The 25,598-nt window shown below is 43.6% G+C and overlaps 1 protein-coding gene across 3 annotated transcripts in view; it reads right to left on the reverse strand.

Moving 5' to 3' along the window:
• Positions 1-24,953, reverse strand: part of RERG (RAS like estrogen regulated growth inhibitor) — a 106,927-nt gene extending 81,974 nt beyond the window's left edge. For 2 of the 3 annotated variants that reach the window (XM_056341574.1, XM_056341572.1), the window contains exons 1-2: positions 24,828-24,953; positions 23,041-23,215 (exon numbers count right to left, since the gene is read on the reverse strand). In XM_056341574.1, coding sequence (XP_056197549.1) covers positions 23,041-23,101 — 61 coding nt within the window. In that variant the 5' untranslated portion in view covers positions 23,102-23,215; positions 24,828-24,953. Of the gene's footprint in view, positions 1-23,040; positions 23,216-23,930; positions 24,032-24,827 lie in introns of all 3 variants that reach the window. The other variant, XM_056341573.1, reaches the window with a different exon arrangement.
• Positions 24,954-25,598: the final 645 nt, after the last annotated feature.

Raw genomic sequence — 25,598 nt, forward strand, 5'->3', positions numbered from 1 at the left:
AAGAACATGCAACCATATGGATGTTGCCACACAGCAGCTAATAAACTACAGTGTGAAATTAATGCCTGCCCCACAACTAGTTATTTGTGTAATCCTCACTGAGCATTGTGCTACACTTGCAAAACAAAGTTTCTTGCAGATACAAAGTGGGAAAGCAAAACCATTCTGTTGGGCTGATATCTAAGCCTTCATTTGGTCTTGAAGCCAACTGAGATGGCAAACCTGTCTCCAAAATCGTTGGCTCATAACATTAGTACAAGCAACTGGCTATCTCCTGACATGTTAAATATAATCTGTAGAAGCATACAAACTATACAAATGGTTTGTAAGAAAGGTGACAAAGGAAACTCCTCACAGAAAGTGCATTCAGGGAAAGCTCTTTAATTTTAAGGACAAACATTCCCCTGAGTCATAACTACGTTTATTTTTCATGTTATGGAAGGAGGGAGAAAGAGGAGGAGGCTGTGGCGTAAATGAAATGGGAGGTTCTTCTAGTAAAAACTTCAGATGAGCAGTTGCTCCTTCAGGCATCTGCTTGTAGGAATATGCCAGACAAAACTTTGAATCCATATGGTGCACTGCAAACAAGGCACTCGTCAGTATACAAACATCAGCTGATTTTTGCACATCTTTTTTGTTTGCCTTATAGAAAAGAAAAAGAGTAGTGTAATCTCTGGTGGGGCTTATTGGCTCTTACCATAATGAAAGAGGAAGCAGGAAATAAAAAGGTATTAAATTCTTCAGGGGCTGGAAGAAGTTGAGGTAGCAAAGGATCAAGTCACTTACTAAGACCACACAAGGAGTGAACTATTATTGATAGCCCTCAGGCTCCTGTTTCCTTGTCTGCAGCACTCAGTAGATGTGGGAACTCTTACATTAAAACTAGGATTGCTCTACATAAAGCATCATAAAACTTGGAAACTGCATCAATATACCCACTGCATGTCCAGATAACCTCCTGACTACCTGTGCTCCCTATCGCACCCAGGAACATAGGTGAATAACCTGTCTTACAGCTCAACTCCTCAAAATAAACCACTCTCTGCTTGGGCACAAGTAGGCTGCACACTTTCTTGCTTTAGTGACTTAACTTTAACTTTAGTGCTTAAGTAGCCCTCTTAACTGCGTGACTTACAATATCAAGGCTGCATGTTCAGGTTGGTAGAGCTCTTCTGAAGAGCACTCTGGTCCTACAGGGAGTTTGATAAGGATGTTTTGAAGTGCAGAGGTATAGCTAAAGTATTCATTCACAGTGAGACAGGTCTAACTTTTCCTCTGCTTGGCTAGTCAGATTAGGCTTTTTTTAAGCTTTAGAAATTGTATCTAGGGATCTGTGACTGTTTAAAAAACAAAACAAACAAAAACCCCAACCCCCTCCAAAAATCCAATGAACAAAAATACTCCAACACTTTTAATAGCTCTAGCTTGAAATTTTATTAGACTTCTGAATAATGTGTGTGTGTGTTATCATCTCTCTTATAAGGGTTGTCTATCCCTGCTTCCAAGTTTACCAAGTGAAAAGAATGCCCTATGGATGGCTAACTACCATAAGCCCAGCAAGCACAGAACTGTGCCTTCCAGATAGAGTGCTCTTGCAAAAGAAAGGGGGTCAAGGCAGAAGCAGAATGAAACACAAGCCAACAACTTAAGAATCATACTAAACTGAAATGCAACTTGGTCTCTGTTTTGTCAACATCAGTTTGTGTGGTCAACCCCTGTTGCAGAAGTTTCTAGATGATAGACTTTAAGACACAATTCATCTATTCAGCCTCAAGAAAAAACACTCTGTACTGCTGTGACTATGGTGAAAGTGGTCCTCTGCCTGGAAAACAGATTTTTAGTGCCATTATTAGGGGTTTTTTATTACCTGTGCTGGGACTTCAAGTGCCATTTATAATGTTTTTTTTCTTTGATGCAGACCTTTGAAATAGATTAATTTCAGAAGTCTTTTTGATTTGTGGAAGCTGAATGCATTTAAAATAATCTATATGACTGATTATATAGTCATATATATATGACTATAGCTGCAGTCATGTTTAGTCACAAAAGTATTGCTATCTCTCATGACTTTAACTGCAATTTTTTTGACATTTGCTACCTTTAGTGCAGCTTTGACTGATGGCAGTAGGTACTCTGAGAATGTCAGCTTTGTTTGAAACCCCATGGAAATGTGTGCACGGTAACACTGATTATGCAGAAAAGTTTGAAAATTATAAGCATGTGTGTTCTGAAACCTCACACCAGAAAGCAAATAAAATAATCTTAATAGCAGCTAATTGAAAATGTGAATTTAAAAGAAGTGAAACCTCCTTTACTGGGGTGCACAGTAGTAGCATATGTTCAGGGAAGTGGTTAGTCCTGGCATGATGCCATTTAGAAGTCTGGAGGTACTAAGGGTATCTTATAGAACAACATCAGCAGGTAAAGTTACCGCACTGTCTGTGTGATTTGCTTCCTGTAGCATCGGGGTGTATAAAATGCCCTCCTGGGTCAGACCAGCAGTCCATCTTACCCGGGGGCTTACACTCCAACGGTGGCCACAGAAAACCAGTTTGGGGAGAGCGTGCAAGCCTGGCTGCTTTCTATGGTTTGCTCCCTCCTCGAGAACTGTGTATTAAGGATGTGACAGGGCACATCTGTGCCCTCTGTTTTCAAAATCCATTTGTAGATCTGTTATCCATAAATCTGTGCAAATCCTTTTTGAACTTTCTGATGCTGCCTGTGTTTTAAAACTCTAGCGCATGCTTTCAGGATTTCATTACCCATTTTGTAAAGAAATACTTGTTTTTGTTTTAAGCCAGTCTTATACTAGTTTCAGTAAGTGCCTCATACTGTAGTATTATTCAGTGAACGTTGTGTTGATTTTGCCTGCCATTTTAATGATGTGTAAACCCTGATTATATCTAAACCTTGATTAAATCTTCCCTCTACCTTTGGCTTTCTAACAGGGGAGTCCCATTTTTTCCAGTCTCATTGCAAAGCTGCTGTTACATCCCCTTAATTTCTCATTCTCTCCTAACCACCTTGACGCAAAGCAAATTCAGTCACAAATGAGTGTCTCTGACTCTAGCCAGACATCTGAGAGCTACCTGTCCCGCAGAAGCATTTGCAGAATTTAGCATTACAGGAGTGCAGGAGCTTCCCTCCACCTTCCCTTTCTTTTACTCTGTCCTCAGGGAATTTTCTACCATCCACACTTTGCACTTGTATAGCTGCTTCTTTTCAAGGACTTTAAGCGTTCCTCTGAGACTATTAAAGCCTTCTCTGTGTGTATCTCAACATAGGATGGTGAGCAAGGAACACCAAAACAGTGGAAGTTTTCTCAAGGTTATAGAATAAATAGCAGAATTAAGAACATATGCTAGAAAACTAGTACCAAGGTCTCTTGCTGTCAATCACAGCTCACTGTGGTTCATTTCAAGACACAATTTCTGGATAACACTTTAATGTGACATCACTTCAGAGCTTTACACCAATCTGACTTCAGGGTTGAACATTGAAATGTACGTATTTTCTCTGGCTGCTAATTATTAGTGTAGACATGAATTTTAGAACTGTCATCCATTTGCTATGTGCACATAAACACAACCTTTGTACTTGTATTGTTATTAAAACTGTTCTCTTTAGCAGTTAAAATTCACTGAGAATACCTTTGAACTTTCATGCAAACTTGTATGAATGACACTGCAAATCAGATTATGATTCTCTGGGAGGTGCAAAAAGGCAAGGAGATGGTCTCTTCCTATAGCATTAGAAGAAAATTAATACTCTGAATCCAACTAGTAAAACATTTTTTTTTACTTCCAAATGGATTTTAAGCCCACTGCTCAAAAAGGTTCAAGCTCATCTCAAAATCACCTGTATCTTCTCTTATACAAAAATACAGAAGCATGTTGAGGGAAAACTTCCATAAAAAATAATGTGACATTCTTATCTGCAGACAGCTCCTATATACTTGCTGAACGTTAGACTTTTGTCACTCATTATAGAGGCAAAATTAATGTGCCTCAGGTCAATATAAATACTGGTTTCAAGGCCCTGCAAGCCAGAGTGGAAACTGAATCAACAGAGCTTTCAGAATACTTTAAGCAAAACTTTGAGGAGGAAAAGGCTGACACGAAGGTATCTGGTGTGGAAGGACGTGTTCCCAAGAAAGGCTGCAGAGCTGTAAGACCCCCTTTTTCCACTGTCCTTCAGCAAGGCACATCTTGGAGGGAATGGGAAGAAAAGAGGTGGTACGGGAAGCAGTGCAAATCCATCAAAAAGCTCCTTTATAACAATGTATAGAAAGCCTAGGCAAGAGACAGGGAATTTCAGACCATTAAACTCCTCTGTGGAGGGACAAATGCTGCAGAGGAATTTTGCTTCACCTAGCAGACACACTAGGCAACAGAATGATTTAACACTTGCATAGACTAGACGCTACCCTATAAATAGATCTTAGTTAAGTTTTCAGCTCTACATACTTAGGGGCTTAAGCAAACAAAGGCAGAGTTTAATTAAGATATCATGGTATATGGTATCAAGAACTGCATAGCAACCCATGGCTTTTTTCTCATTTTCCCTGAGTAATGCACAAACAAAAGTCTAAATCTGGATAAACTCCCAAAATTTTAGGGTTTTGCCTGGAAGTTATTTGAATTTTCAAAATTCTGCACAACTGGCCTCATTCTCACTGAGACAGCAGATTTGCTTCATGGCAGTTTCAGACAAAGTGAAAAATACAATTCAAACAGCACTAAACAGAATGGGGGGAACTGGGGGAAGGGGAAAGGAAGTCGCTTTAAAAAGAGATTGAGTTAAGCTCACTTTCTGAATGAACATGAAATTGAAGCTGCCCTTGAATTACTCTGCCCACAGCTTGTTTCAGCAGCAGGTGAACGTTCATTCCATTCACTTGTTGCATTTGTGAAAACACTCAGCAGAAAAGATGACCTAGCTAGTTGTGTAGTCAGGCTCTGACTTAAGCTAGTTAATACTGAAAATAAGCTTGTTCCAGTGTTGTGCTGTTCACTGCATGTACCTAATGCTCATCTGTGGTGTGTCCCCACACAGTACAGGTAGTTTTTTACATAAATTTCCTAGCCAAAACCGTACTAATGGTTTTAAATGGTGCCTATGTTGGTGGTAAATCTGAGCTTTGAGGGAGGGATACTTTCCACCCCTAGTCTAAATAAGGCACCAGGAAATCCATCAGATGAGAATTATTTTAAAGATTCATCACATACTGCGGCTCTTGCTGCCGTAATGCAGGCTATAAAATTCTACCAAAGCTAAATAACAGCGTGCTGCTGAGCTGATGTTGGTGGCAATGCATGAAGTGCCCTCCACTCATCACTTGAGGCAGCCTAAACTGGAATATCAGGCTAAACAAAAGCTTCCTCACTGCTGTGCAAATGCTGAATCTTAGAAGGCAGTTGGATTACTGCTATTTTTTCAGAGTCTTATGGGCATTTAGTTAAGACAAACACCTGGAAGTAAGATGAACACCTAGAATTAATTTACGGGACTGACAATGGTGTCTGGGCCTGCTGCTGCATGGTATGTACTCAGGGTGTTAAAACTGCCTCCCAGGCTACTTGCTGGCCTCACTTGAACATGGCATTCCAGCCCTGAGCCAAAAAGCCTCTTTCAAAAAAAAGATAACAAAAAAATAACCAACCACCCCAGAGGCCACAAGGAACTGATCTCCCAGTTTAAATAGATGAAAAAAATAACTGTTCTGGAATGGTTTCTGTCTAGGACACTATCATTTATTTTTCTATTTTGTCTACTCTGATGTCCCCTTAGTGGCCTATGTTTAAGAAGAGGTCTTAGGAAGGCAGGCTTTTCTCTTTTAGCAGCACTTCAGTTTCTTAAATTCATGAATAGCCTGTATATCACTGGTGCTGTTTGAAAACTGCAACTTGTTTTGCAGGGTTGAAGACTCTGCCCACGCTATTCAAAAGACAGTGAATATGAGGCTACAAACTCCAGCTGCCAAAAGATACTTGCAGAGATAAGTATTGGCATGTGTGCATGTATATCCACCTCCCTATGTGTTTATACTTGTATTAAACGTCTCCTGTACCAGTGAGGTAATCCTCAGTCCTGTGCTTTGGTCTATTTTCTGTGCTGCTGAGAGGTGCTGGCTGGGCTGACAGCCCTTGGGATGGGAGACCTTCGCTTATCCATAGCATAACTACCACACAGGCACAGTGGGAGGGAGATCTCCCTTCACCCGCATCTTGTGACCCTGCTCAGTACGGAAGCATCTTTAAGTGGGTGAGACTGATTCATTCTTTATTTCCAGTTGCACTGGATGTAAAAAAGCAATTGAAAAAGAAAGCCTGGAAGAGAGACTGATCACACTGATGTGCAGCCACTTGAATGTTGGATGAGGTAAAGAAACTGAAATTTTGCCACTGATCTCTGAGGCTGAGCGCTACATTTTTAGCTTCCAGAGCTGCTTCCCAAGACAAATCCATTTCAGATAAACTAATGGAAAGGCAATCTTAATCCTAAATTGCTGTTTGTTTTTCATTTTGAGGGACTTTTTTCTCCCATGTACTTTATTACCTCTTCAGAGTGCCTCTGTGCCAGCAAAAAGGAAAAGGCAATAATGTCAACGTGCCCACTTTTTTCTTTAAACAGCTCCTTGAAAAGAAAGATAGTTCTGTATCCAGAGCTGGAATGTTTTCCATAAGGATAAACTCATGAGGAAAGTTTAACTCCCAGCTCCAACACATGAAACACAACTCGGGACTTTCAGAGGCATTGGCTCGCTACCAAACATAAGTATACTTTCAGAAGCATAGCAAAAGCATACCCTTGCTGACATGCTAACACCCCTCTCATGTTTTGAGTTCCTGCTTTGGGGAATGATGATACTAGAATACTTATGTGAAGTGGCTTTAAGAATATTCTTTTTTAACACAGACACAACCCAATTTTTTTCCTGATTTTGTTCTTAGAAATTACTGTATTACTTCTGCAGACACCTTCCAGGAAAAAAAAGCAGCCTGAAGCAGATATCCAGCCTGAATAGTTAAATCTATAGCAATGTACTAAGACACTTAGAAGGGCCCTGGTACCATCCTACTATTATTTAAGGCTACCTTAGTGTTGCTTCCAGCTCCACTTGTCAGACTGAAAACTGAAAGCTTAGCCTGACAGATGATGCTCATCCTTGTCAAGAGAAAGAAATGCAAGAGCCATGTTGGCTTGGCCTACGCAACTCAGCATTTTGAGGCAGCACAGGTAAATAGTTTGTCTTATCGAACCTGTGATGCTGATGCTTTGTGCACTAGTAACTAGCATTGTCTCCTCATTATTTTAATTGCCAAAGCTGTCAACAAACCACTTGTTGTCCACCACTGAGCAGCCTGAGCCAGGCTCCTCTAGAAGCATCGCATCACATCACTGCTGAACAGAAAAACACCACAACTGTGGGCATGTCCTTGCTGTCCTGTGATAAGAAGCGCTCTGCTAGGGGCTTGTATCTAGGAGACAGAGCCAATAGGTTGTGGTAAATCAGTATTTATGTAACTGAAATATCTAACATGCTGATAGTGGCAAGTTAAACCGCACAAACGGCAGGAAGAGAGTCCTTGGTCCCAGAAGTCAGGGTCTAGATTGAACTGGAGAGGTCTGGGATGGAGTGCTGACACAGCTACCACCTTGGTATCAGTTACTTCATGTCTTTGCCCAGTGCCTGTCCTCAGTGTGTGAAATGTGCGCTACTGCAAGTGTATATTAGTGCCGTGCTATTTGCAGTCTATTGCTGTTGCAAGGCAGGGGTGGAAAAATCTGAACTATAACTTTTTTAGATGATAAGCTTTTAGAAACTTTGTAGGAAGTGCTTCAAATTCTGAATGTAAAAAAAAATAAATAAATATGCAGCATCTATGATTGAGGAAATAGCACACCACGCTTCTCCTGGGGTCTATGGTTTTGCCCTTACAATGCTTGCTTTTAAATAGTATTTTGTCTTTCAATTCATTATACTACTTTCTGAGAGAGTCTGCTAGCATGGGGTGTGGGGATACCCCAGGCTCCTGCTTTCCTACCAGGGAAGCACCATGGAGGGACAGTGGGTGCAGTCTGGTCTGTGGCCTGACTGACCCCACTCTCCATGGCCCTGCTCCGAAGCCCACGGAAATAAACACATGCTTTTCCACTGATTTCCACAGGCTTTGGATTGATCTCCAGATGTCTGTCAATACTTCTTAATTGTGGAAATATTGCTATGGAAACTAAGCGATTATGGCAATTCAGAAGAGACCCAAACCAGTATTTTTCTGAAGGGGGGGGGGGGGGGGGGGAAGAAATGTTTCATTTTAAATCACTGAAGATTCTCCTGGATCTGTTGTGTTCAAGTCTCTGGAGTGGCTAAGGCTGAAGAAACTTGCTCTTGAATTGAGAGGTTTTTTTAAAAAAAAAATACCCCCAAAAACATCTGCCTCCTCACCCTTCCCTCAGTGTTTTGAAACCTCTGCTTTTCAAATCTCCCAGAACTGTTCTTGAATAAGGAGAACATCTTTTAAACTGGGACTTCCCTAGCAGATTATCGCCTCTAAAGATACAAAAACAGTGCAGAAGTAGTGGCACCAACAAGCTGCAATTCAGATTGTTTGAAATCAGGTATTACCTATATATCAGCCTCTTTCTGTCTGTGAGGGCCAAAGCTTTTGTTCAGGGCACTGTACAAGGTTTAGTCTTGCATTTTGTGGAGTCTTGACTAAATTTAATAATCTTTAATTTCCCACAACTGATGTTCTTCAGTTATTATTGCAAATAATCCAGTGAAACTTCCATCTAGTTTTGAAGAGTTGCAGCTAAAGCTCACCTTTCTGTGACTTTGCTTTTTCATCTTCCAAGAGTGATTTTTCTTTCTAAAACTGCCAGATTTCCACCCCAATATGGACAGGATCTCCCCTGTGTAGGCTCTTAGTTTCTTTGACAGTGTGTTTTCAAATCTTACACCCTGGTCAGAGGTAAAAATATTCATGTTAATAAGAGTCAGGAGAAAGTTCTTTATTTTTGTTCTAATCTTCATGTGAGTTTACAGAAGAAATTTCATTTGTATTCTGCTATTCCACATGCTCCTGTTCATCCTTCTTCTTGCAAATAAGCCACTGCCGCACAAATTGTGCTGTTCATTTTAATGGCTTCAAATGCATAAAATTTGCAAGTTCTCATTAGCAACCCTGTAGCACAGTCCAAACACTGACTCAGCTAACACTTTCACCTTAGTGCTGTAAAGTTATATGTATTTGTCTTATTTAACAGAAAGTGATTTTTTTCTTCATACTAAAGAGATTTCATAACTATTGTGGAAATCATTTGTCTTATGAAATGAAGAAGGGGCTCCATGTGGTTAGACAATGTGTAGGCATGATCATATGTATAGAATGTAAACTATACTAAGAAAAAGGAAAGTTCAAGCAGTCCAGAGGAGAGGATCATGGCTACAGAAGCGATGTAGCTCAAGGGAGGAAAAAAAAACCCCAAAACAAAACCAAGGCAACCGAGCACCAGAGAAAATTTTTTTTTAAATATACTCATGGTCAATTTTTCAAGTCAGGAAGGGTCACCACAGACATCTACTCTGACCCCTTGCAATGAAGGACATAAAATACTTGTTACTGGCGAAATTATTTACTGAGGAATACATCCCAGAGGGTTCATGAGTTACCTAAAATTGGACAAGTTCTGCACTGCTGAGACTACTGCTAGAGAACCCTGTACTGACTCCTTAAGAGTAGATATCATCCATACATCTGTCTCATGTTCCTGCCATTCAGTTTTTCCAGGATGATTTATGGTAGCAAGCGTGCTATCTGTGTGACGATACTTAGTTGACAGTGTTCTTGCAAATGCATGAGTTGAGGGAGCTGCTGTGACTTGGCTTCTAGAGATACAGATGGCATAACTCCTCCTCCAGTAAGCCGTAAGGCAGTAAATAACACTTGTTTTACTTCATCTGTGCACCAGAAACCTTCAGGATGGTATGGTGGGTTTTTTTAGAAGTAGTGGCTATGATGTTGCGCGGAGGTAACAATTCCTCGATCACATCCCAGTACTTCACCAAAGTTCTTGAGTGGTATGAGGAGCTGACACGTTAGTGTCATTGCCTTTGCTGCCACTCCTGTCCAGTGGTAAAAGGTGTCCCAACCCATAAGGCTTTTTGAGTACTGGCTGTCCCTCGTGTGAGGGGTACAGGGACAAACTGAAAGCAGAACAGTCTGTAGGCATTATACAAGAGACAGTCCTCATTCCCATAGTGACCTAGTGGCTCCATGCATTCATGCACTTTTCTAGCCTGTTTTTATGGGGGTTTTTTTGAGTATGAGGTTTGGGGTTTGTTTGGCTTGGGTTTTTTTCCAGTTGTGTGGTGGGTTTGTTTTGTTTTGGTTTTTAGAATAGGTAAAAGCTAGCAGCACAGACACTTTGCTTACAGTTATCAAACTTGGATCATGTACCACCACTTTTACTGGGATACTGGCCTTGCTCCTCAGAAAGCTTGCAACCCAACAGGGAACTAGAGGATGTCACTATGCTCTAAGCCTCAGGCAGATATGTTTTTTTCTAGAGGTTAATATTCAGACAAAGAAAAAAACCCCACCCAACCATTAATTCTGTTCTCCAAATACAAAAGCAACATCATTAAGACCATCCCTATGACTCTTCAGAAATTGTAGAGGTGCAGCTGGATTATGCCTTACAGAAGAGGCCCACGTGCAGAACTGCTCTCATAGGTTTAATACTCTGGGAGGCACACCGAGCATACACTGAGTATCGTGTGTTCGCCCTGGAAACTTTTTTTCTGAGCAGAACAGTTTGGGATTTGAGAGCACTTTGCAATCAGCAGGTTCAAAGTGTTCTGAAATGTCATATGAAATATGCCTTTAGAATGTCACAGGAGTGTAGAGCCCCAAATTCTTAAGAGTCACCTACGAAAGTGAACAGAGCAGTCCTGGAATTGCACAATGATTTAGTACTTAATGCATTATGTCAGTCTGCCCACGCTTGAAACTAAAGACTCTTTTTTTTTTTTTTTTTTTTTTTTTTTCCATCTGCTATGTCTTGTTATCCACAAAACACAAAAGCATTTTTAACCTTCACCTGGAGCAACAGTATTAATGGGAATGAACAGAAAATGACAGTGCACAATCGCACTTCAATGTGTTTTAATCATGAACATGTTTCCCTAAGCTCTATTCCAGCTCCTGCTGTTGGTCATTGTATTTTCCCTGCCTTTGTGAACAACATGAACGTCAGCTACCTCCTGTGCAGAAACTAGAAGTAGGATCTAGGATGGCAAGGTACTGTTTTATCTTGGCTGTCATTCTTTTCTGTCAAGTCACCTGCTTCTATTTGCAGCCGGTCTCTGTCCATGCTGCAGCACTGGGAACAAAAAGTATTACTTGCAGCACTCTGACGTAAAACAAAGTTCTTCACACTTACTGGCATTAAAACTTTCACAGGTTACTAGAAAGTACCATTCAGTAAACATTTGGCAATTGAAGAAATGCTATAAAATGAGCCAGGCAAAATTATTTTAGGTGATTCAAAAGTCTTTTATATATAGACCTAATGTAAGGTGAGATGCATGTTACTGAACATGACGTTAGTCTTAATGATACTGAAGCTTCATTCAGCTGCATTGAGACCTCCTGCAGGCAAATTATGATACTCTTCATAACTGTAAGGTGCTAAAACTTAAATTGCTCTAGGGTCATTCTGCGTTTTCCATGGTCTGTCTCTTGCCTCATCTTCAAAGGGATGCCAGGCTAGCCTGCTCCAGAGGTGATGCTTATTGTACCATGCAGATCATGCCCATAATTTTACAGTTCAATATACTTCACAGATGCTATAATCACTTAGGCAATAGGCAAGTTTATTGAGGTTTTGGCATGAAAATAAAATAGGAGAATGAAATATCTATTAGTTTGGTGGTTTATTCTGTGGAGGGGAGACTAGGAAACCAGAACAGGCAAAGCTCCTTTCTTGGCTCAGAATCCAACGTGTCTGCCTTTTCAAGCAGGAAAGAGTGGACATAGTGCATGGTCTTTTCTTTGGAGTCCTAGAAGTCTGCAGAGCTATATATAAGACCTGTCCAAACTATACAAATATTTCTTATAGTACAGGCTCCCAAACTCCTCCCAACATACACTGAGCACTGTGAACTTCTAATGGTTTCCGCCACAGTAGTGTTGAGTCAAAGCTCAGGTGCCTTTTTCACGCTAGATCCTAAATAGAAAATTAATGAAGAAAAGTCATACTGAGTGTGTTTAAACCAGGTGGTTTGTTTTCATGAGAGAGACTCAATCGTTTCAGATGCCAGGTCAGAAACGGCAAACAAAAATCCCCAAGAAATTAAAAAAGTGAGACAGGATGCATGGTAGGGAGTGGTGAGAAATAGGCTGGTTTAATTACACTGAATGTTAATGAAAGAGTATTCTTGCATGAGATGTACTTATTAGATTACCATGGGACACTGAAGATTAATTAAAGCCAAGACCTTGATTTCTTGCCTCAGCCAATACTTGCTTTTATTTCAGTGAGACAGTATCAGTTATATAAGAAGATCAGCTGTGATTCCAGGACAGGTCTGCCTCTCCCCCTGAACAGGTCTGAAGTATCTGGTCTGGGCAGTCACTTCTTTTCAAGTAAAAATGAGCCCAGATTGTTTTTTGCACCCTTTACATTTTTTTCATGTCTTACCAGTACAGCTCATTAATGAATTCTTACTACACTGACACTTAATGGGGCCAACTTTGATTTACATTTTTTCACTTATCAAATCTCAAAAGCACAGGTTTCAGCTCAGTTTGGATTGTTTTCCATCTATGGCCAACCTATGTTCACTAGCCTTTAGCTAGATTATTCACAGCCCTATGCCTAAACCTATATCTTCAGTCACAAGGTCACGAATAGGCCACAGTTTACTATACTTAAATTATCAAATATTCATACACATGTCCTGGATACAGTTGTCTCTCGCCTTCAGCCTTCCTGCTGCTCTTCAGAGGTAGGTGCTGTTCTTTCAGGATTGTGCATCTTTGTGGGAAAATTGCTGTACTCCCTGTTCTTGTCATTTGATCAGCAAGGTAAACATAAATAAACAGAAGGAGTGGATATAAAGGCCACATCTGCAGTTCCACTTGCTAAGATATGAATTACAAGAGTTCCCATTCCTCCTGGCTTTATTGAATTTGACTGTGGTCAGGAAACAAGGCAAATTTCTCTGCTTTCCTTTGCAGCAAGGGGAAGGGTGATTGTATGTACACGGCAGTGGGAGGTGGGTAGCCAGCTCCACACTCCTGGCTTTGTAAATAAGCTCATTTGGCCAGATGCTCAGCTGGTGTAAGCAGGCACCCACTGCCAGAATGGGTACAAGGCCACACACCATGGAAGAACACTTTTCTAAATAAATAAGTAAGGATACTGGTATTCCTCTCCACTCCTCTTTGATAATCTTGTGACCTACCATGCTCCCTGTAGATAAAGCTCAAGTTTTCTTGATCAGAGAGAAACTTCCTGAAACTTTGCCTGGCAATAGATTTAACAGACATGGACCTGTGGGACAAACTCATGCTGTGGATCACTATTAAATTATTTCAAGTTGGAATTCAGCCTAGAGCAGACCCAGCTCCAGCATATGTAACCACAAGAATCCAGTTGGGTTAAGCAGTAGTGCCTGGCATCACGCGTTCTGCCACTGAGGCTGACAAATGCAAGATGTTTGTTTTGGCATTCATGCTCCCATGCCCCGCATTTTGCAGTGTGGGGCTTGGGGTGGTTTTTTTGTGTTTTTTCCCTGCTCCCTATGGGTCTAATACTGCATTCTTTTGTGGTGACTCTCCAATATATTTCTATTTATTCTGCAGCCCTATTTCTGTGAAGAAATGAATAGCCCACTCTGAATTTTTGGGTTCTATATTCTTTCTTGCATTTTTCTGCTCCAAATGTCAGACTTTAAGTTCTCACTTGTAAAGCTCCTCAAGGGCACAGGTTAATTGCTGGGTAGGTCAGGAAAAGCTCATGGTTGACAGCTCTGTATAACTAGTTTCTGTCATTGTGGGGAGTGGGATTTTTGTTTCCCGTGGCAGGCATCAGAGATAAGCCACCGACAAAAGCAGCCCTCTAGAGCAGGGTTGTGCAAATCTATGATAGATTATGTTATAGTTATACTGAGAGTTGGTTGGCAAATATAGCCGCGTGAAGGGGAGAAAGAAGGGAAAGGCAAGCTCCTTTTATGATTGTGCTCCTGTGGGTCAAAATGAAATTAAGTCCTACTGGGTAAATAGTGAAAGACAGGATTGCCAAATACATTTTTAATGAAAATAAATGTTATTTCAATGCTTTACTTTGCTGTCAGTAATTAATGGCAGTGGGTGAGCCATAAAGGGTCATAAGGATCCCACAGGACCTATGGCGGCTGGGGCTCAGGTGCTGGGTAACTGCTGCCAGCCATTTGCAGACTGGCTTTGGCAGCCCTGGGCCTGAGGAGAAATCAAGGAAAGAAGCTTTGGCAATGCCTGAGTCACAATTCTCTTGGTGACTTGAGACTATCGGGCTCCTCCTTCCTTTGCCTCAGTTTCCATATTGGCCACTTGAGGATAGTGACGGTGGTGTGCCTTGCAGGAGGGTCATGGTGGTGGCCCTTGTTCCCACAGCCCTTTGGAAAGCTAGAGTGCTCTTCAAGTGCTAAAGAAATTCCCTTCCTGGGAGAGTATATCTTGTGCACTCTCCAGTTGCATCCTTCCAGCCTGAAAACTTTCCAAGCCGCTTATCTAAACACTTCCCACACGGTAATGTGCTGCTGCCCCAGGCCTCTGCTCTTGCTGCTCCGCAGCTTCCTTTCTGCTGACCCCCCAGCAGCGGCAGTAAAACAACCTGTTAACATCGGGATCTTCATGTGCTTTCAGAACCAGGCTTGATGTTTTCAACATATTCTCTCATCTTCCTGTGCACAGACTACTGTCTAACATTTCTGGAAAGGCATCTGGAGACTCCAGCCAATTTCTATGGTGTTTTAAAGCTGCACATATGTTTAATATATCTACTACTTCCTTCCCCGGGACTTCATGCTTCTCTTACCATTCATCTTTTTATACTGTACGCATAGAATACGAGTTATCTACAGCATTGCTACCATAATATATGGCATTTCCCAACACCTACATGGCAAATCCATTAGAAACTGTAACAGCTGCAGATTAACTCTAGCAGCGTGAATGCTCTACCTGGTGGGAAACAATCATAAAAAAGTACTTTTCCCATTCAGAATTATGAAAAGGTGATAGAAATAGATGCACCTCCCTTCCTTTCTCCCAGGGGAGAGAGAGAAAAAAAAAAAAACAAAAAAAAACCACCGAAACCACAACACTGATTTTTCTGACTCTGGGAAGAGGTAGGAGTCAATGAAATTGGGGGAGCTGGTTTAATCTGAAGCAAACAGAAAGAAATACTTGTTCAAACAGCAGGCCAGGCTTGAGAGCTGGGGAGGTGGGTGTCCCATAACCAGTAGAGTGGCAATGGGGAGCATTCATGGTGGCACTGTAAAGGGCATGTGGGAAGGCAAGGAAAGCCAAGGGGTGCCGCCTTCCAAAATTGTAACTGCCTCTGCTGCAGCAGGTATAATAAAGGACTGACAGTAACGCTGAGTAAACATAGCCTTGGAATGAAAGCAGCAAATGGATGAGGATGCGGTAGTTTCCTTGCCCACTGCTATCTTGTAGCAATTTGTCCACTTTCCTGCTCACCACAGCGTTGGGAGCACCCACCGGGCATGGGGTGAGAGGATACAAACACCTTCAGTCAACAGCAGCTAATGACAGCCCTGTAACCACAACTCGGCTGAAGCATTTTGTTGATCGTCTTAGTGGTGTTACGTTTTTTATAGACTTACGTATTTGATTTTGGGTGCTGTAAATGTAAAAGGCATAAGAGTGGCAGAGGTAAATGCAGAAAGTTTGCGTGGAAAATAGAGACATAACTTGTTTTTCCTGCTCAGCTCTGAAGCCAAAATAGGTAAATTTACCCACTTCCATGACCAAGACTAGCTATGTAAAGATATACACCGCTTCCCTTTTTAACCAGCATGAAGCTGGCTTCACACAATGACTGTCTGAAGCAGTCAAAGCTTGGAGCATCCTCAAAGTCCAGGCCACAGAATGGCTCCCAGGACAGTAGGAAACACTTCAGAGTGGCTGTTCTTTGCCACATCACTGCTGCTGGGTCAGCTTATCTGGATCTTGTGCACTGAGCCTTTAACTGGCAGTGTGGGTGAAGGGTAACAAAGGAGCTGGAGATGAGAAGCAGAGATGGGAGGAAGCACTAGGTGAGGAGGCTGAGAAGGCAACTGTAAATACAAAGTTTTCATATAAAGTACAAAGCAGAAGTGATTCCACCGTATGCAGAGTTTAGGGAACGTGTACTAACCTGGCAAGGAGAAAGGGAAGGTGACAGCTGAGAAGAAACAAAACCAAGCAAATAGTATATGCAAGGCAAGAGGTAGGCAGGGATCCCAGATACCAGGGAGGTCTAGAACAAGTGGAAGAATAAAAAAACCAGCATTTCTGAAAGGACTCATTAGGGTCAGCAGCCTGGGAGACACCACTGCGTCCAGTGACCTGGTGGGGAGAAGCAGACCGACCAAAACACTGGAAGGCTTCCTGGTAAACTGGCAAAGGATTCCTGGGGTTCCACCGGGAAGCTTTTCCATTGTCTTTCACAAAGACTACAAGAGACAGGAGTGGGTGCGGTGGCTGAGCACAGGCCTAGAGAAAATTCTGTGCTACACACATAAATCTCAAATCCTGGCATTCCTTCCCCAATAACCAAACAGCAGGCTATATTTAGCCCAACCTAAACAGAAACAAAGAACAGCAGGACTAGTCTTAGCTCTAACAGCTGCCACCAGCTGCTCAGAGGGGACGCAGGTAGAGCCGACGACGTCAGATGTAGTTAAATGAGATGGAACAGGGAAGGCAGCTATGCTTGAATGAACAATGCTGGTGTTTGGTTAGAGAAATTCTGCATTTTATTGTTTCATGGCTAGCCAGAAGGAAGATCAAATGTCAAGCTGAGCATGAATGCTTTTTACACCAAGGGCAAGTCTATAGTGAACCATGGACAGGCAAATAAGCAGAGGAAAGGGAGGAGGTAACAGATACAAGCAGACCACCTTGCCACTCAGAGCAAATGCTCGTGTGTCTAGCCCAAGTTCCTGGCATTCCCTCACTTCCATTCTAGCATAACAAAAATCAACAAAAGCAGTTTTGAGAAAGTCCGAGGAGGGCTGGTTGTCACGCTGCTGCTGACTAAAAGTTTGTATCTGTGTAGGAAGGCCAGTGACGCTTTTTCCAAGCAGCGTGCTGAGGGTGCCCAGAGGTACTGCTGATCCTAGTAGGGCCCTGTGCTTGGTTAATGTACAGCCTGCCTGGCCCCAAAGCTGCACATCTTGGGGCCACTACAACAGCAGCCCTTCTCCCTGCTGGCATGGCCACACATTCATGGGTCACAGTGACTTATTTCACTGATCCACGAACCCAGGGCTCACCCCCTGTATAGGCATCACCGTCATCACCTGGACAGGAGTGTGGAAAGGTCACATTAATGCAACTGGTTGCTTGCAAAATTACCTGCTCCAGGAGGGTGTATTTGCATGCTTGTTGGGGGAGAAATCATCACAAAACCTCAACCAGAGTGACCTAATTACTGTTAAGATTTCTACTAGTATGTATACACATACATGCACAGTACCTTTAGTGAAGCTGTACCTGGCTGAAAAGTGTAAAACCAGAGGACGCATAAAGTGAGATTGTTTAATGAGAACTTTACCTTCAAAATATTAGGGGACAATTAATACAGTGGGTGTTAAACTTGATCACTGAATAATCACTTAAGCATCTGGTTATCATTGCCATTCTTAAGAACAAAAAGTCAAAAAAAAGCAACTGACCTACTTCACCAGTGTAAAAAAGACAAAAAAAACCAAAACAACCTCAAAACAAAACAAAACACATGCCACAAAACTAAAAAAAACAACCAAACAAAAAAAAAACACAACACCAAAAAAAACACCAAAACAACAGAAAATCCACTGTCTCCTTCCATCCACATTTCTGGATTTCAGAGGCACCTTATTACAGCAATTCTCCCTAGATGCATCAGTTGGTATAGCATGGACTTTGAAGATTTTGTGGTAGCTTTCCCTGCCTTACTAGCAGAGCTGTGAGCTTGATGACTAATCACTTCTTAATAACTCATGTTTCCTCCCCAAAAGTCCCTGAAATGAAACTAGAGGAAAACATATGAGCAGGGATTTGTGAAGTAGAAAATCGCTTTGAAATGGGCTTATTTCCCAGTAACTCGTATGGTTTTTCCGGAAGGGGAGGGTAGGGCCAGTGCTGAATTCAGTTCTATTCCCCACATGCCCAGACCTTGCAATTGCAAAGTGATCCCTGGTAGTGTATTCCAGATATATCCTCAAATAATGAAAACAAAACACAGATTAATGTAGACCTCTCTGACTTGACTGTTGCTTGAATTTTTCCTGTAGGAATTTTCAAATCCAGATATCTTTCTCCTGAGTATGTTCTCCCACCCTGGATTAGACAGGGAAAATAGTGTAAACCAACAGATTCACATCTACGTCTACTCAGGACTTTCCCAGCTGTGACACTAAAATAAAGTTGGTGTGATCTTAATTTCTGGAATGGGACAGGCTCTTTGCAGGATGGTATTTACTGATGCCACTTTATTGATCACCCTCTTGCACAATGCAAGTACCTGAGCTATCGCTGGATCAAAAGATGACAACAGCCCTGTGTCCCATGTACTTGATTGCCAAGAAAATTATTTTTGTAGCTGCCTAGAAGCAGACACGTATTTTCTGGGTAGAGCCTGTGGGAGCTTTGGTATCTTCCCTGTTGCTTAAGCATCAGTAGAAAACACACACACTTCCATGTCACATGCCATGGTTGCAGCTGCATGGCCCAGCCAGACAGATGAGAACTGCATCTGCCCATGGCTGGGCACATGACATGTGCTAACACAGAAACTTGGAGTATTCAGCCTGGCACAAACACAGAAAAAAGGCAAGATGGATAGTACATGCCACAGCTGGACATTGTCTTTTTTTTTGGCCAAAACATTAAGGCTCCTAAGAAGAGGTATTTTGAGCATTCATAGTCAACTGAATTATGGGTTGGACAAGCATCAGCCATGCAGTGCTGTCCAGTACATGCCCTTTTTTCTCCTCCTGGTTCATAAATTTTCACTCCTTTTTAGCTTTCTGGGCACGTACTGTACCTTGTGATGACATGGAAGAACAAGGCCTTTAAGTCTTTATTAATTGTTACTACTGTATTTTTAAAAGGAGCTATTTAGGAAATTCTAACTTTTGTTACCATAGGAATGAAGCTGTAGGATTCAGCAAGAGAGCAACTTAAACAGCAGTGTTTAAGTAATTCACTTCAACTTTAATTTTCTGTTCCCTTTAAGCTCCTCTTGGACATAAAGAAAAAGACTGTAAAAGTGCTCTCGTCCTCTCAGCGCCGCTTGAGTCTAGCCCAAATTAGGAGGTGCAGCCCTGTAATCTATAGCAGGGCTTAGCGATGTCCCTTCCCACCCACAGAGCACCTCCTCTTCTTCCCGAGTGAAGCAGCATCAGTGAAGTGCTCCTTAGCTCAGGCAGAGCTCCTCATCTGTTTTTTTCCCCAGCTAGTTTAAAGCAATGCTTATGCAACTTTTATGCCATAAGAACTAGGTGAACAGAGGAGCAGCCAGTCCACTGTACAAGAGCACGCTGGGATGCTCATACCCAATGAGCTCGCCCAGATGAGCTGACCAGTGATTTACTACCCAGTGTAATTCTGAACTAAGTGCCTTACTAGAGCACTTTTACATGCACCTTTCTGAGTTTATTTGCTCCTTTTTTCCTGTTTGAAAGGTTTAGGTCTACATTAAGTAAAAATCAAAACAGGACAGGTGAGTTGATTAATAATTCTGCTAGCCTTCTCCAGCAGGCAGGAGGAGACAAGGCAAGGAAGGACAGTAAAAAGCTGACACCCAGACTTGCTATTCCCCTCCACCTGTTTTTTAATCCTTTTGACCATGGGAACTTGATAAGCAGTAAGAAAGTGGAAAAAAGTTTTGTTTTCCCTGGCTTTGACTCTTTTTTGAGATGTTATCGACTTGTGAATGGTGTTCTGATTTCCCATCTCATGTTTGGGAGAGTCTTGGATTAGTCAGAAGGGACTAAGTAGAACAAGGAATCTTGCACCCCATTGCACAGATGTCTAACATCAATGATGAGACCAGGATGTTCTTCAGCAGTTGTTGATTGTGGCAACAGTTCTATTGATTTTCATGGTGCATGAGGGACAGCTTTAATTCTCCTGAATCACCACGCTCCTTTCTTCATTGCTGCTGAAGCCATGATCCAAAGTCCCAGTCAGGAACTGGAGGAGGAGCCTCTCCAGGATATCACAGTATGTGTCTGTAACTTCACAGATGCTGTCAGGTGGTGAAGCCACTTACAGATTAAGAATCTAATGCCTGGCTATTCCTCAGCAAATGAAGAGAAGCCAAGAAAGCAAGCCAGTGACCGTATTTTGGCATGACTTCCTGGCATTACAGTGACCGTATTTATCACCCAACCTCTCCTTTTCCTTGCACATATCTAGCCTGCTCCAGCATTCTGCCTTGCATTCTTGCTTCTAGAGTCTGGTTTATCTTTCAGCTGTCTGGCCAAACCTACTTTAGTAACCTATGGCCACAGGATTCTGCCTCAACAACATATTACAAACTGGTCACAGGGATAGGGAATTACACAGCTATGCTAAAAAAAAAAAAAAAAAAGAAAAAAAAAAGACACTATCAACGCTAATCTAGCAGGGTACTTAACCACCAAACCCAGCTATTTGGAGATTACTTTGCTCTGTTTTAGCAAAGGTGTAACAGCACTTCCACAGCTCCCACTCCTGCTACTGTTGGCTGCAGGCAAATAGGGGTTTTCAGACACCACCCTGCCACACACGCATACCCGTTTCTGTGGACTTGGCCAAGCTGTTGAAGCTGGATCCTTTTATGGGAATGTACAAGAGGGGTTTTCATAAACCAGTTTGAGATTTTGGGAGGCACAGTTGCTGCTCTGTTGAGGTAGCTGATAGCTCTCTAGTCTTTCCACCCCCTCAAATCACCTCGTTGTGCTGCCCACTTATTTGCACCTTCATTTCCACACAGATTCACATGCGTGGTCACAATCAAAAAGAGGACCTTAGTCATATTTTACATAACATTTCCTTCCATCTCAAAGGGGAAAAAAGAGGACACAGAGGAGGAAGACTGTGAAGGACTAGAATGTTTTTATTGACTTTTCATTAAAAATTATTTCCCACCCAGGAATACACGAAAACTTTTTTACCATAAAAACCTAGTATAGCGAAGTCTATAAAAAGGATACAACAGGTAAAAAAGGCTCTTATTTATCATATGCTGATGAGGGATTTTAACAGAGCACTTAACTGGTAGGTTTGTATTTTTTAAATATAAGCTCTCAAATGATTAGGAATATCAGGGTGAGGGGAGTCTTTTAGTGTTTCAAGTTTCCTGCGAATACTTCAACATCCTATTGCATTATTTTGAATCCAGCCAAAAGACCAGACAACCACAGAAACAGTCAACTGAATAAAAGACAAACTAAAAGGAGAACCGCTGAAGTTACTCACAAACTTGGACAGGACAGCGAAACACAAAAGAGGGGTGGGGTGAGTGCAGCAGGGAAGAAGGAACAGTTTAAACTTATCCCAGAATATTACCAGCATTCCCTCAGGTATTTTATTCAAAAAGGTACAATTTAATCTGCATTGTCTTTGTATAAACAGCATAATCTCTAAGAACCTCTGCCTCACATACGCCTTTTTTCCTGAAGGCTGACAGAGCTACTTCACTGATAGTGTTCTGGTAAAATACCTTCTGGGTATACATAATATATATATTAAAAAATGTGCTTTTATAAACAACCCATTCTAAAGTTAATGAAACTATAATAGTTTATGGGCCAGAACCTTGGCACTTCTAATTAAAATGTTACTTCAGGGAACCAGAGCTGGTTGACAGCAGCTGAGAGTCTAGCCTAATGCTCTTACCAGTATGTCCTACCTCCTGGCTTCTCTTCTGCAGATTTCTCTAAAATAAACAGTATCTTACAATTCCCAGATTGGCACAGGAGCATGATTACACGCAGGCTACTTATTTCCTCATCCTTATGGTGCAAGGACATGCAAGATAGGTCCTGGAGCCGTCAAGTTAACACAACACCACCAAACTACCCGAGCAAGCTTGCAACCCTCGTGTTATGCCCCTTGTCTCACCAAAGGAAAGGCTGTCTGTAGAAATGGATTTTTAACATTCACACCTCCCCCTTGTGTTTCTACTATGTGAACTCACCAGACTATGTTTATTTCTCAAAAGACCTCTCTAAACGTGAAATTTACACGTTGTATTTTCTTGGTTTCCTGGTAAATATGTAAATACAAAAGAGCACTAAGAATAAACGTTCTTTCAGTTGCCAAGGCTAAAATTTCCCACTGAAATCAACCAGTATTACAGCTATTACAGAAGTCATCCAATATTTAACAGAGGATTTGATCTTAGAAGATAGGGAGAATAATAAAAATACCTTCATCTAGCACAAGCTATGAAGAGACAAATACTACTAATTCTGTTCTATGGAAAAGAGAAATCTTGCCACTCACTTCATGAGAAGTGGGACTGAGTTGGGGTGGGAAGTTTGTTATTTTGTTTTCTTGTTGGTTTTTGTTAGGTTTTGTGGTTTTTTCCAAGCAATAAAAGTACTTTTATCCTGGAGATCCTGGAGAAAATAGCATGAAAGGCAAGGAAGAGAGAACTCCTGGCCTGATCCTGACCTCTGTGACAAGAATAAGACCACAGCTGTCCTTTTGTACAATGAGTTTGTACAAAGAGAGGGAGGAAAAAGTTATCTGATGACAAGCAGAAGAAAAAATCAGACAACAAACATACCTGATTTGCCCACACCAGCTCGACCGAAGATCGCCAGCTTCACTTCTGCACTCTTAGCCATGCTGGAAGGGACGGAGTGGTGACAAATTCACTCGATTATCTAAAGTGAAGCAGAAGAACCATTCCCAGCTCCTGTCTTTGGCTTCACCGTGTCATTGTGACGTCAATGCAGAGCCTGGGGAAGAACAACACGAGGATGGAGCTGCAAGGAGGCAGGCTCTTCCTCAGCCCCCCTTTTTTCTTTTTTAAATAGTCATGATAATTGATGCTATGTTCCTGCTTTAAACATCGCAGCAACACCACTGACACGTTTGGCACTGTTAGGGCAAAACCTGCCTTCAGCTTCCTAGCTCTCGCTGTTTGCTCCACAGTGGCACTGTAACACTGCACGAGGTACTAAACAACCCAAAGTACCTGCCTCACAAGGTTTCTTGTTCTTTCTCTCAGCTGTGATTGCTATATTTACTGTATTTGCCTCAGCTCCAATGAATTAGTTTTTGTAGAATGTATGTAAAAGCCACAAGCACTCACTAACCGTGCCTGCAGATAGATGATCTTCCCTCAAGCCCTCCAGTACCAGAAAGGTTTCAGTTACCCAGCTGCAGTTGCCTAAAAACCTCTAAGCACTTGTAACCTGCCAGTTCTGCTAAACAAATCTGTACCCAGTAGTTCTCCATGGCTCCTTGTTTAAACTGCCTCAGCTTGTACATAAACATTCGGCAAAGCATGGGGTTAGAAAAGGATGCCAGAGTTTCTGGTAATACACTTTTAACAGGCCACATGGGAATTATCTATATTCACAGCAGATTTGCTGCATGACCTTGAGCAAGTCACCTGGCACTTCATCTCCTTGATCTCTCTAGCCTGGACAGTAAAAAATATGACAATACCTGTCATTGTAGAGTGCTTTAAGATCTTGGGCGAAAAATGGCAACTCTGACGATGCTGATGATCCTCAAGCCTGACTTAAAACATCACAAACTCAGTCTCCCTGTAAAACAGGGCAGAACTTTACTTGTGAATGCAACCTGTTATGAAGATTTGCTGTTGCGCTGAAGTGTTCGCTTTAGCCATAAATCCTAACAGTGACGTAGGAAGCTCGCTATGTTACTACCCGGTCTACAGCAAAATGCATTTCAGACGGATTTCTTGAAATAAAACCCGAGGCTTTTGCATACAGACAAAAAGAAGTAAAAACGCCTTACACAGAGAAGGGATCCAGCTCATCTCTGACATCCTCATGCTCCTGAATCATTTTGCCTATGAGTGAATTTAGACCTCGATCGCCTTGCACGAAGCGCAAAGTTTTTCGGGAGCTGCACCGCCTGGCGGGGTGGGGGGTGGGTGGCAGGGGGACAGCGCCATCCCCCTCCCGCGAAGGCTCCCGGCCGCCTGCCGGTAGCTCACGCAGCTCCAGGGGCTGCGCGCCCGAGCAGCGCCGCGACCCCGCCGCCGCCTGCGGCACCACGGGCCGGCCCCGCCGCGCCCGCCCCGCCGGCAGGTACCGCCGCGTTTCCCCGCAGGCACCGGCACCCGCCCGCCCCGGCGCCGCGCCGGGCTCCACTCCCCGGCCGGGTCCCGGCAGGTGCCTGCCGCACGGTGCGGAGCGCAGCAGCTCCCGCGGCTGCGGGCACCGGCCGGGCCGGCTCCGCGGCCCCGCGCGCAGCGTGCGCCGTGCCCCCCGCCCCGCACCTTCCCGCTCGCGCTCCTCCCCGCACCGCCCCCCCCGCACCCGCGGAGGAGACCCGCGGGCGCGCACAGCCCCGCGCCGGCCGCCCGCCGCTCACCTCCTTGCGAGCAGCGCGGGGGGCCGCGCTGGCGGTGCCCGCGCTGCGCCGCGGCGCTCAGCGAGGGAGGCGCGGCCCGGCCCCGGCCCCGGCCCCAGCCCCGGCCCCGGCACCGGCCCCGACCCCGGCCGCACCCGCGCTCCCGCCGGCGGCAGCGGCGCGGCCGCACAATGCGGAGAGGCCGCCCGCCCCTCCGCCCGCCCGGCGGCGGCTCCCGCAGCGCCCCCCGCCGCCGCGCGGCACTGCGGCGCCCCCTGCGGGCCGCCGGGAGCAGCACGCCGGGTGCCGTGCGGAGGGTGCCGGGCGCGGGTCCGCGGCGCCCCGGCGGGGCGGGGGGCGGCGGGGGGCGCCAGGCGGGACGGGGAGGGCCACCGTGGTGGCGCCGTCCCCTCGCTGTAGGTGCCGACGAGCGTCACCCCAGCCCGGCGAGCTCAGCCCTGAGGTTCGGCGTGTTTGGCGGTAACGCAGCCTTTAATTGTGCGGGACAGCGGGGTTGCTCACATGCATAAATTCTGACGAAGTGCTTGCTAGCGGGCCCGGCCAAGTCTGCTCCGTAGCTAATTCAACACCTTCGAGCACTGTCTTTCCCTCACTTTTGCTTGGTTAGTGCTGCTCACCGGTACCGCCTGGTGTAACGCTTTGCAGAGCCACGCAGCCTCCCTGCCCTGGCAGGCTAACAGCAAGGTCACTGCTCCGTCAGGTCGCTTCACAGCAGCACCAACTTTTCACACGGTGCTCTTCTCCCTGCATCCCAGCGTGGCTTACGGCAAA

This window comes from Falco biarmicus, chromosome 5, assembly GCF_023638135.1.
Source record: "Falco biarmicus isolate bFalBia1 chromosome 5, bFalBia1.pri, whole genome shotgun sequence".
Lineage (NCBI taxonomy): Eukaryota > Metazoa > Chordata > Aves > Falconiformes > Falconidae > Falco > Falco biarmicus.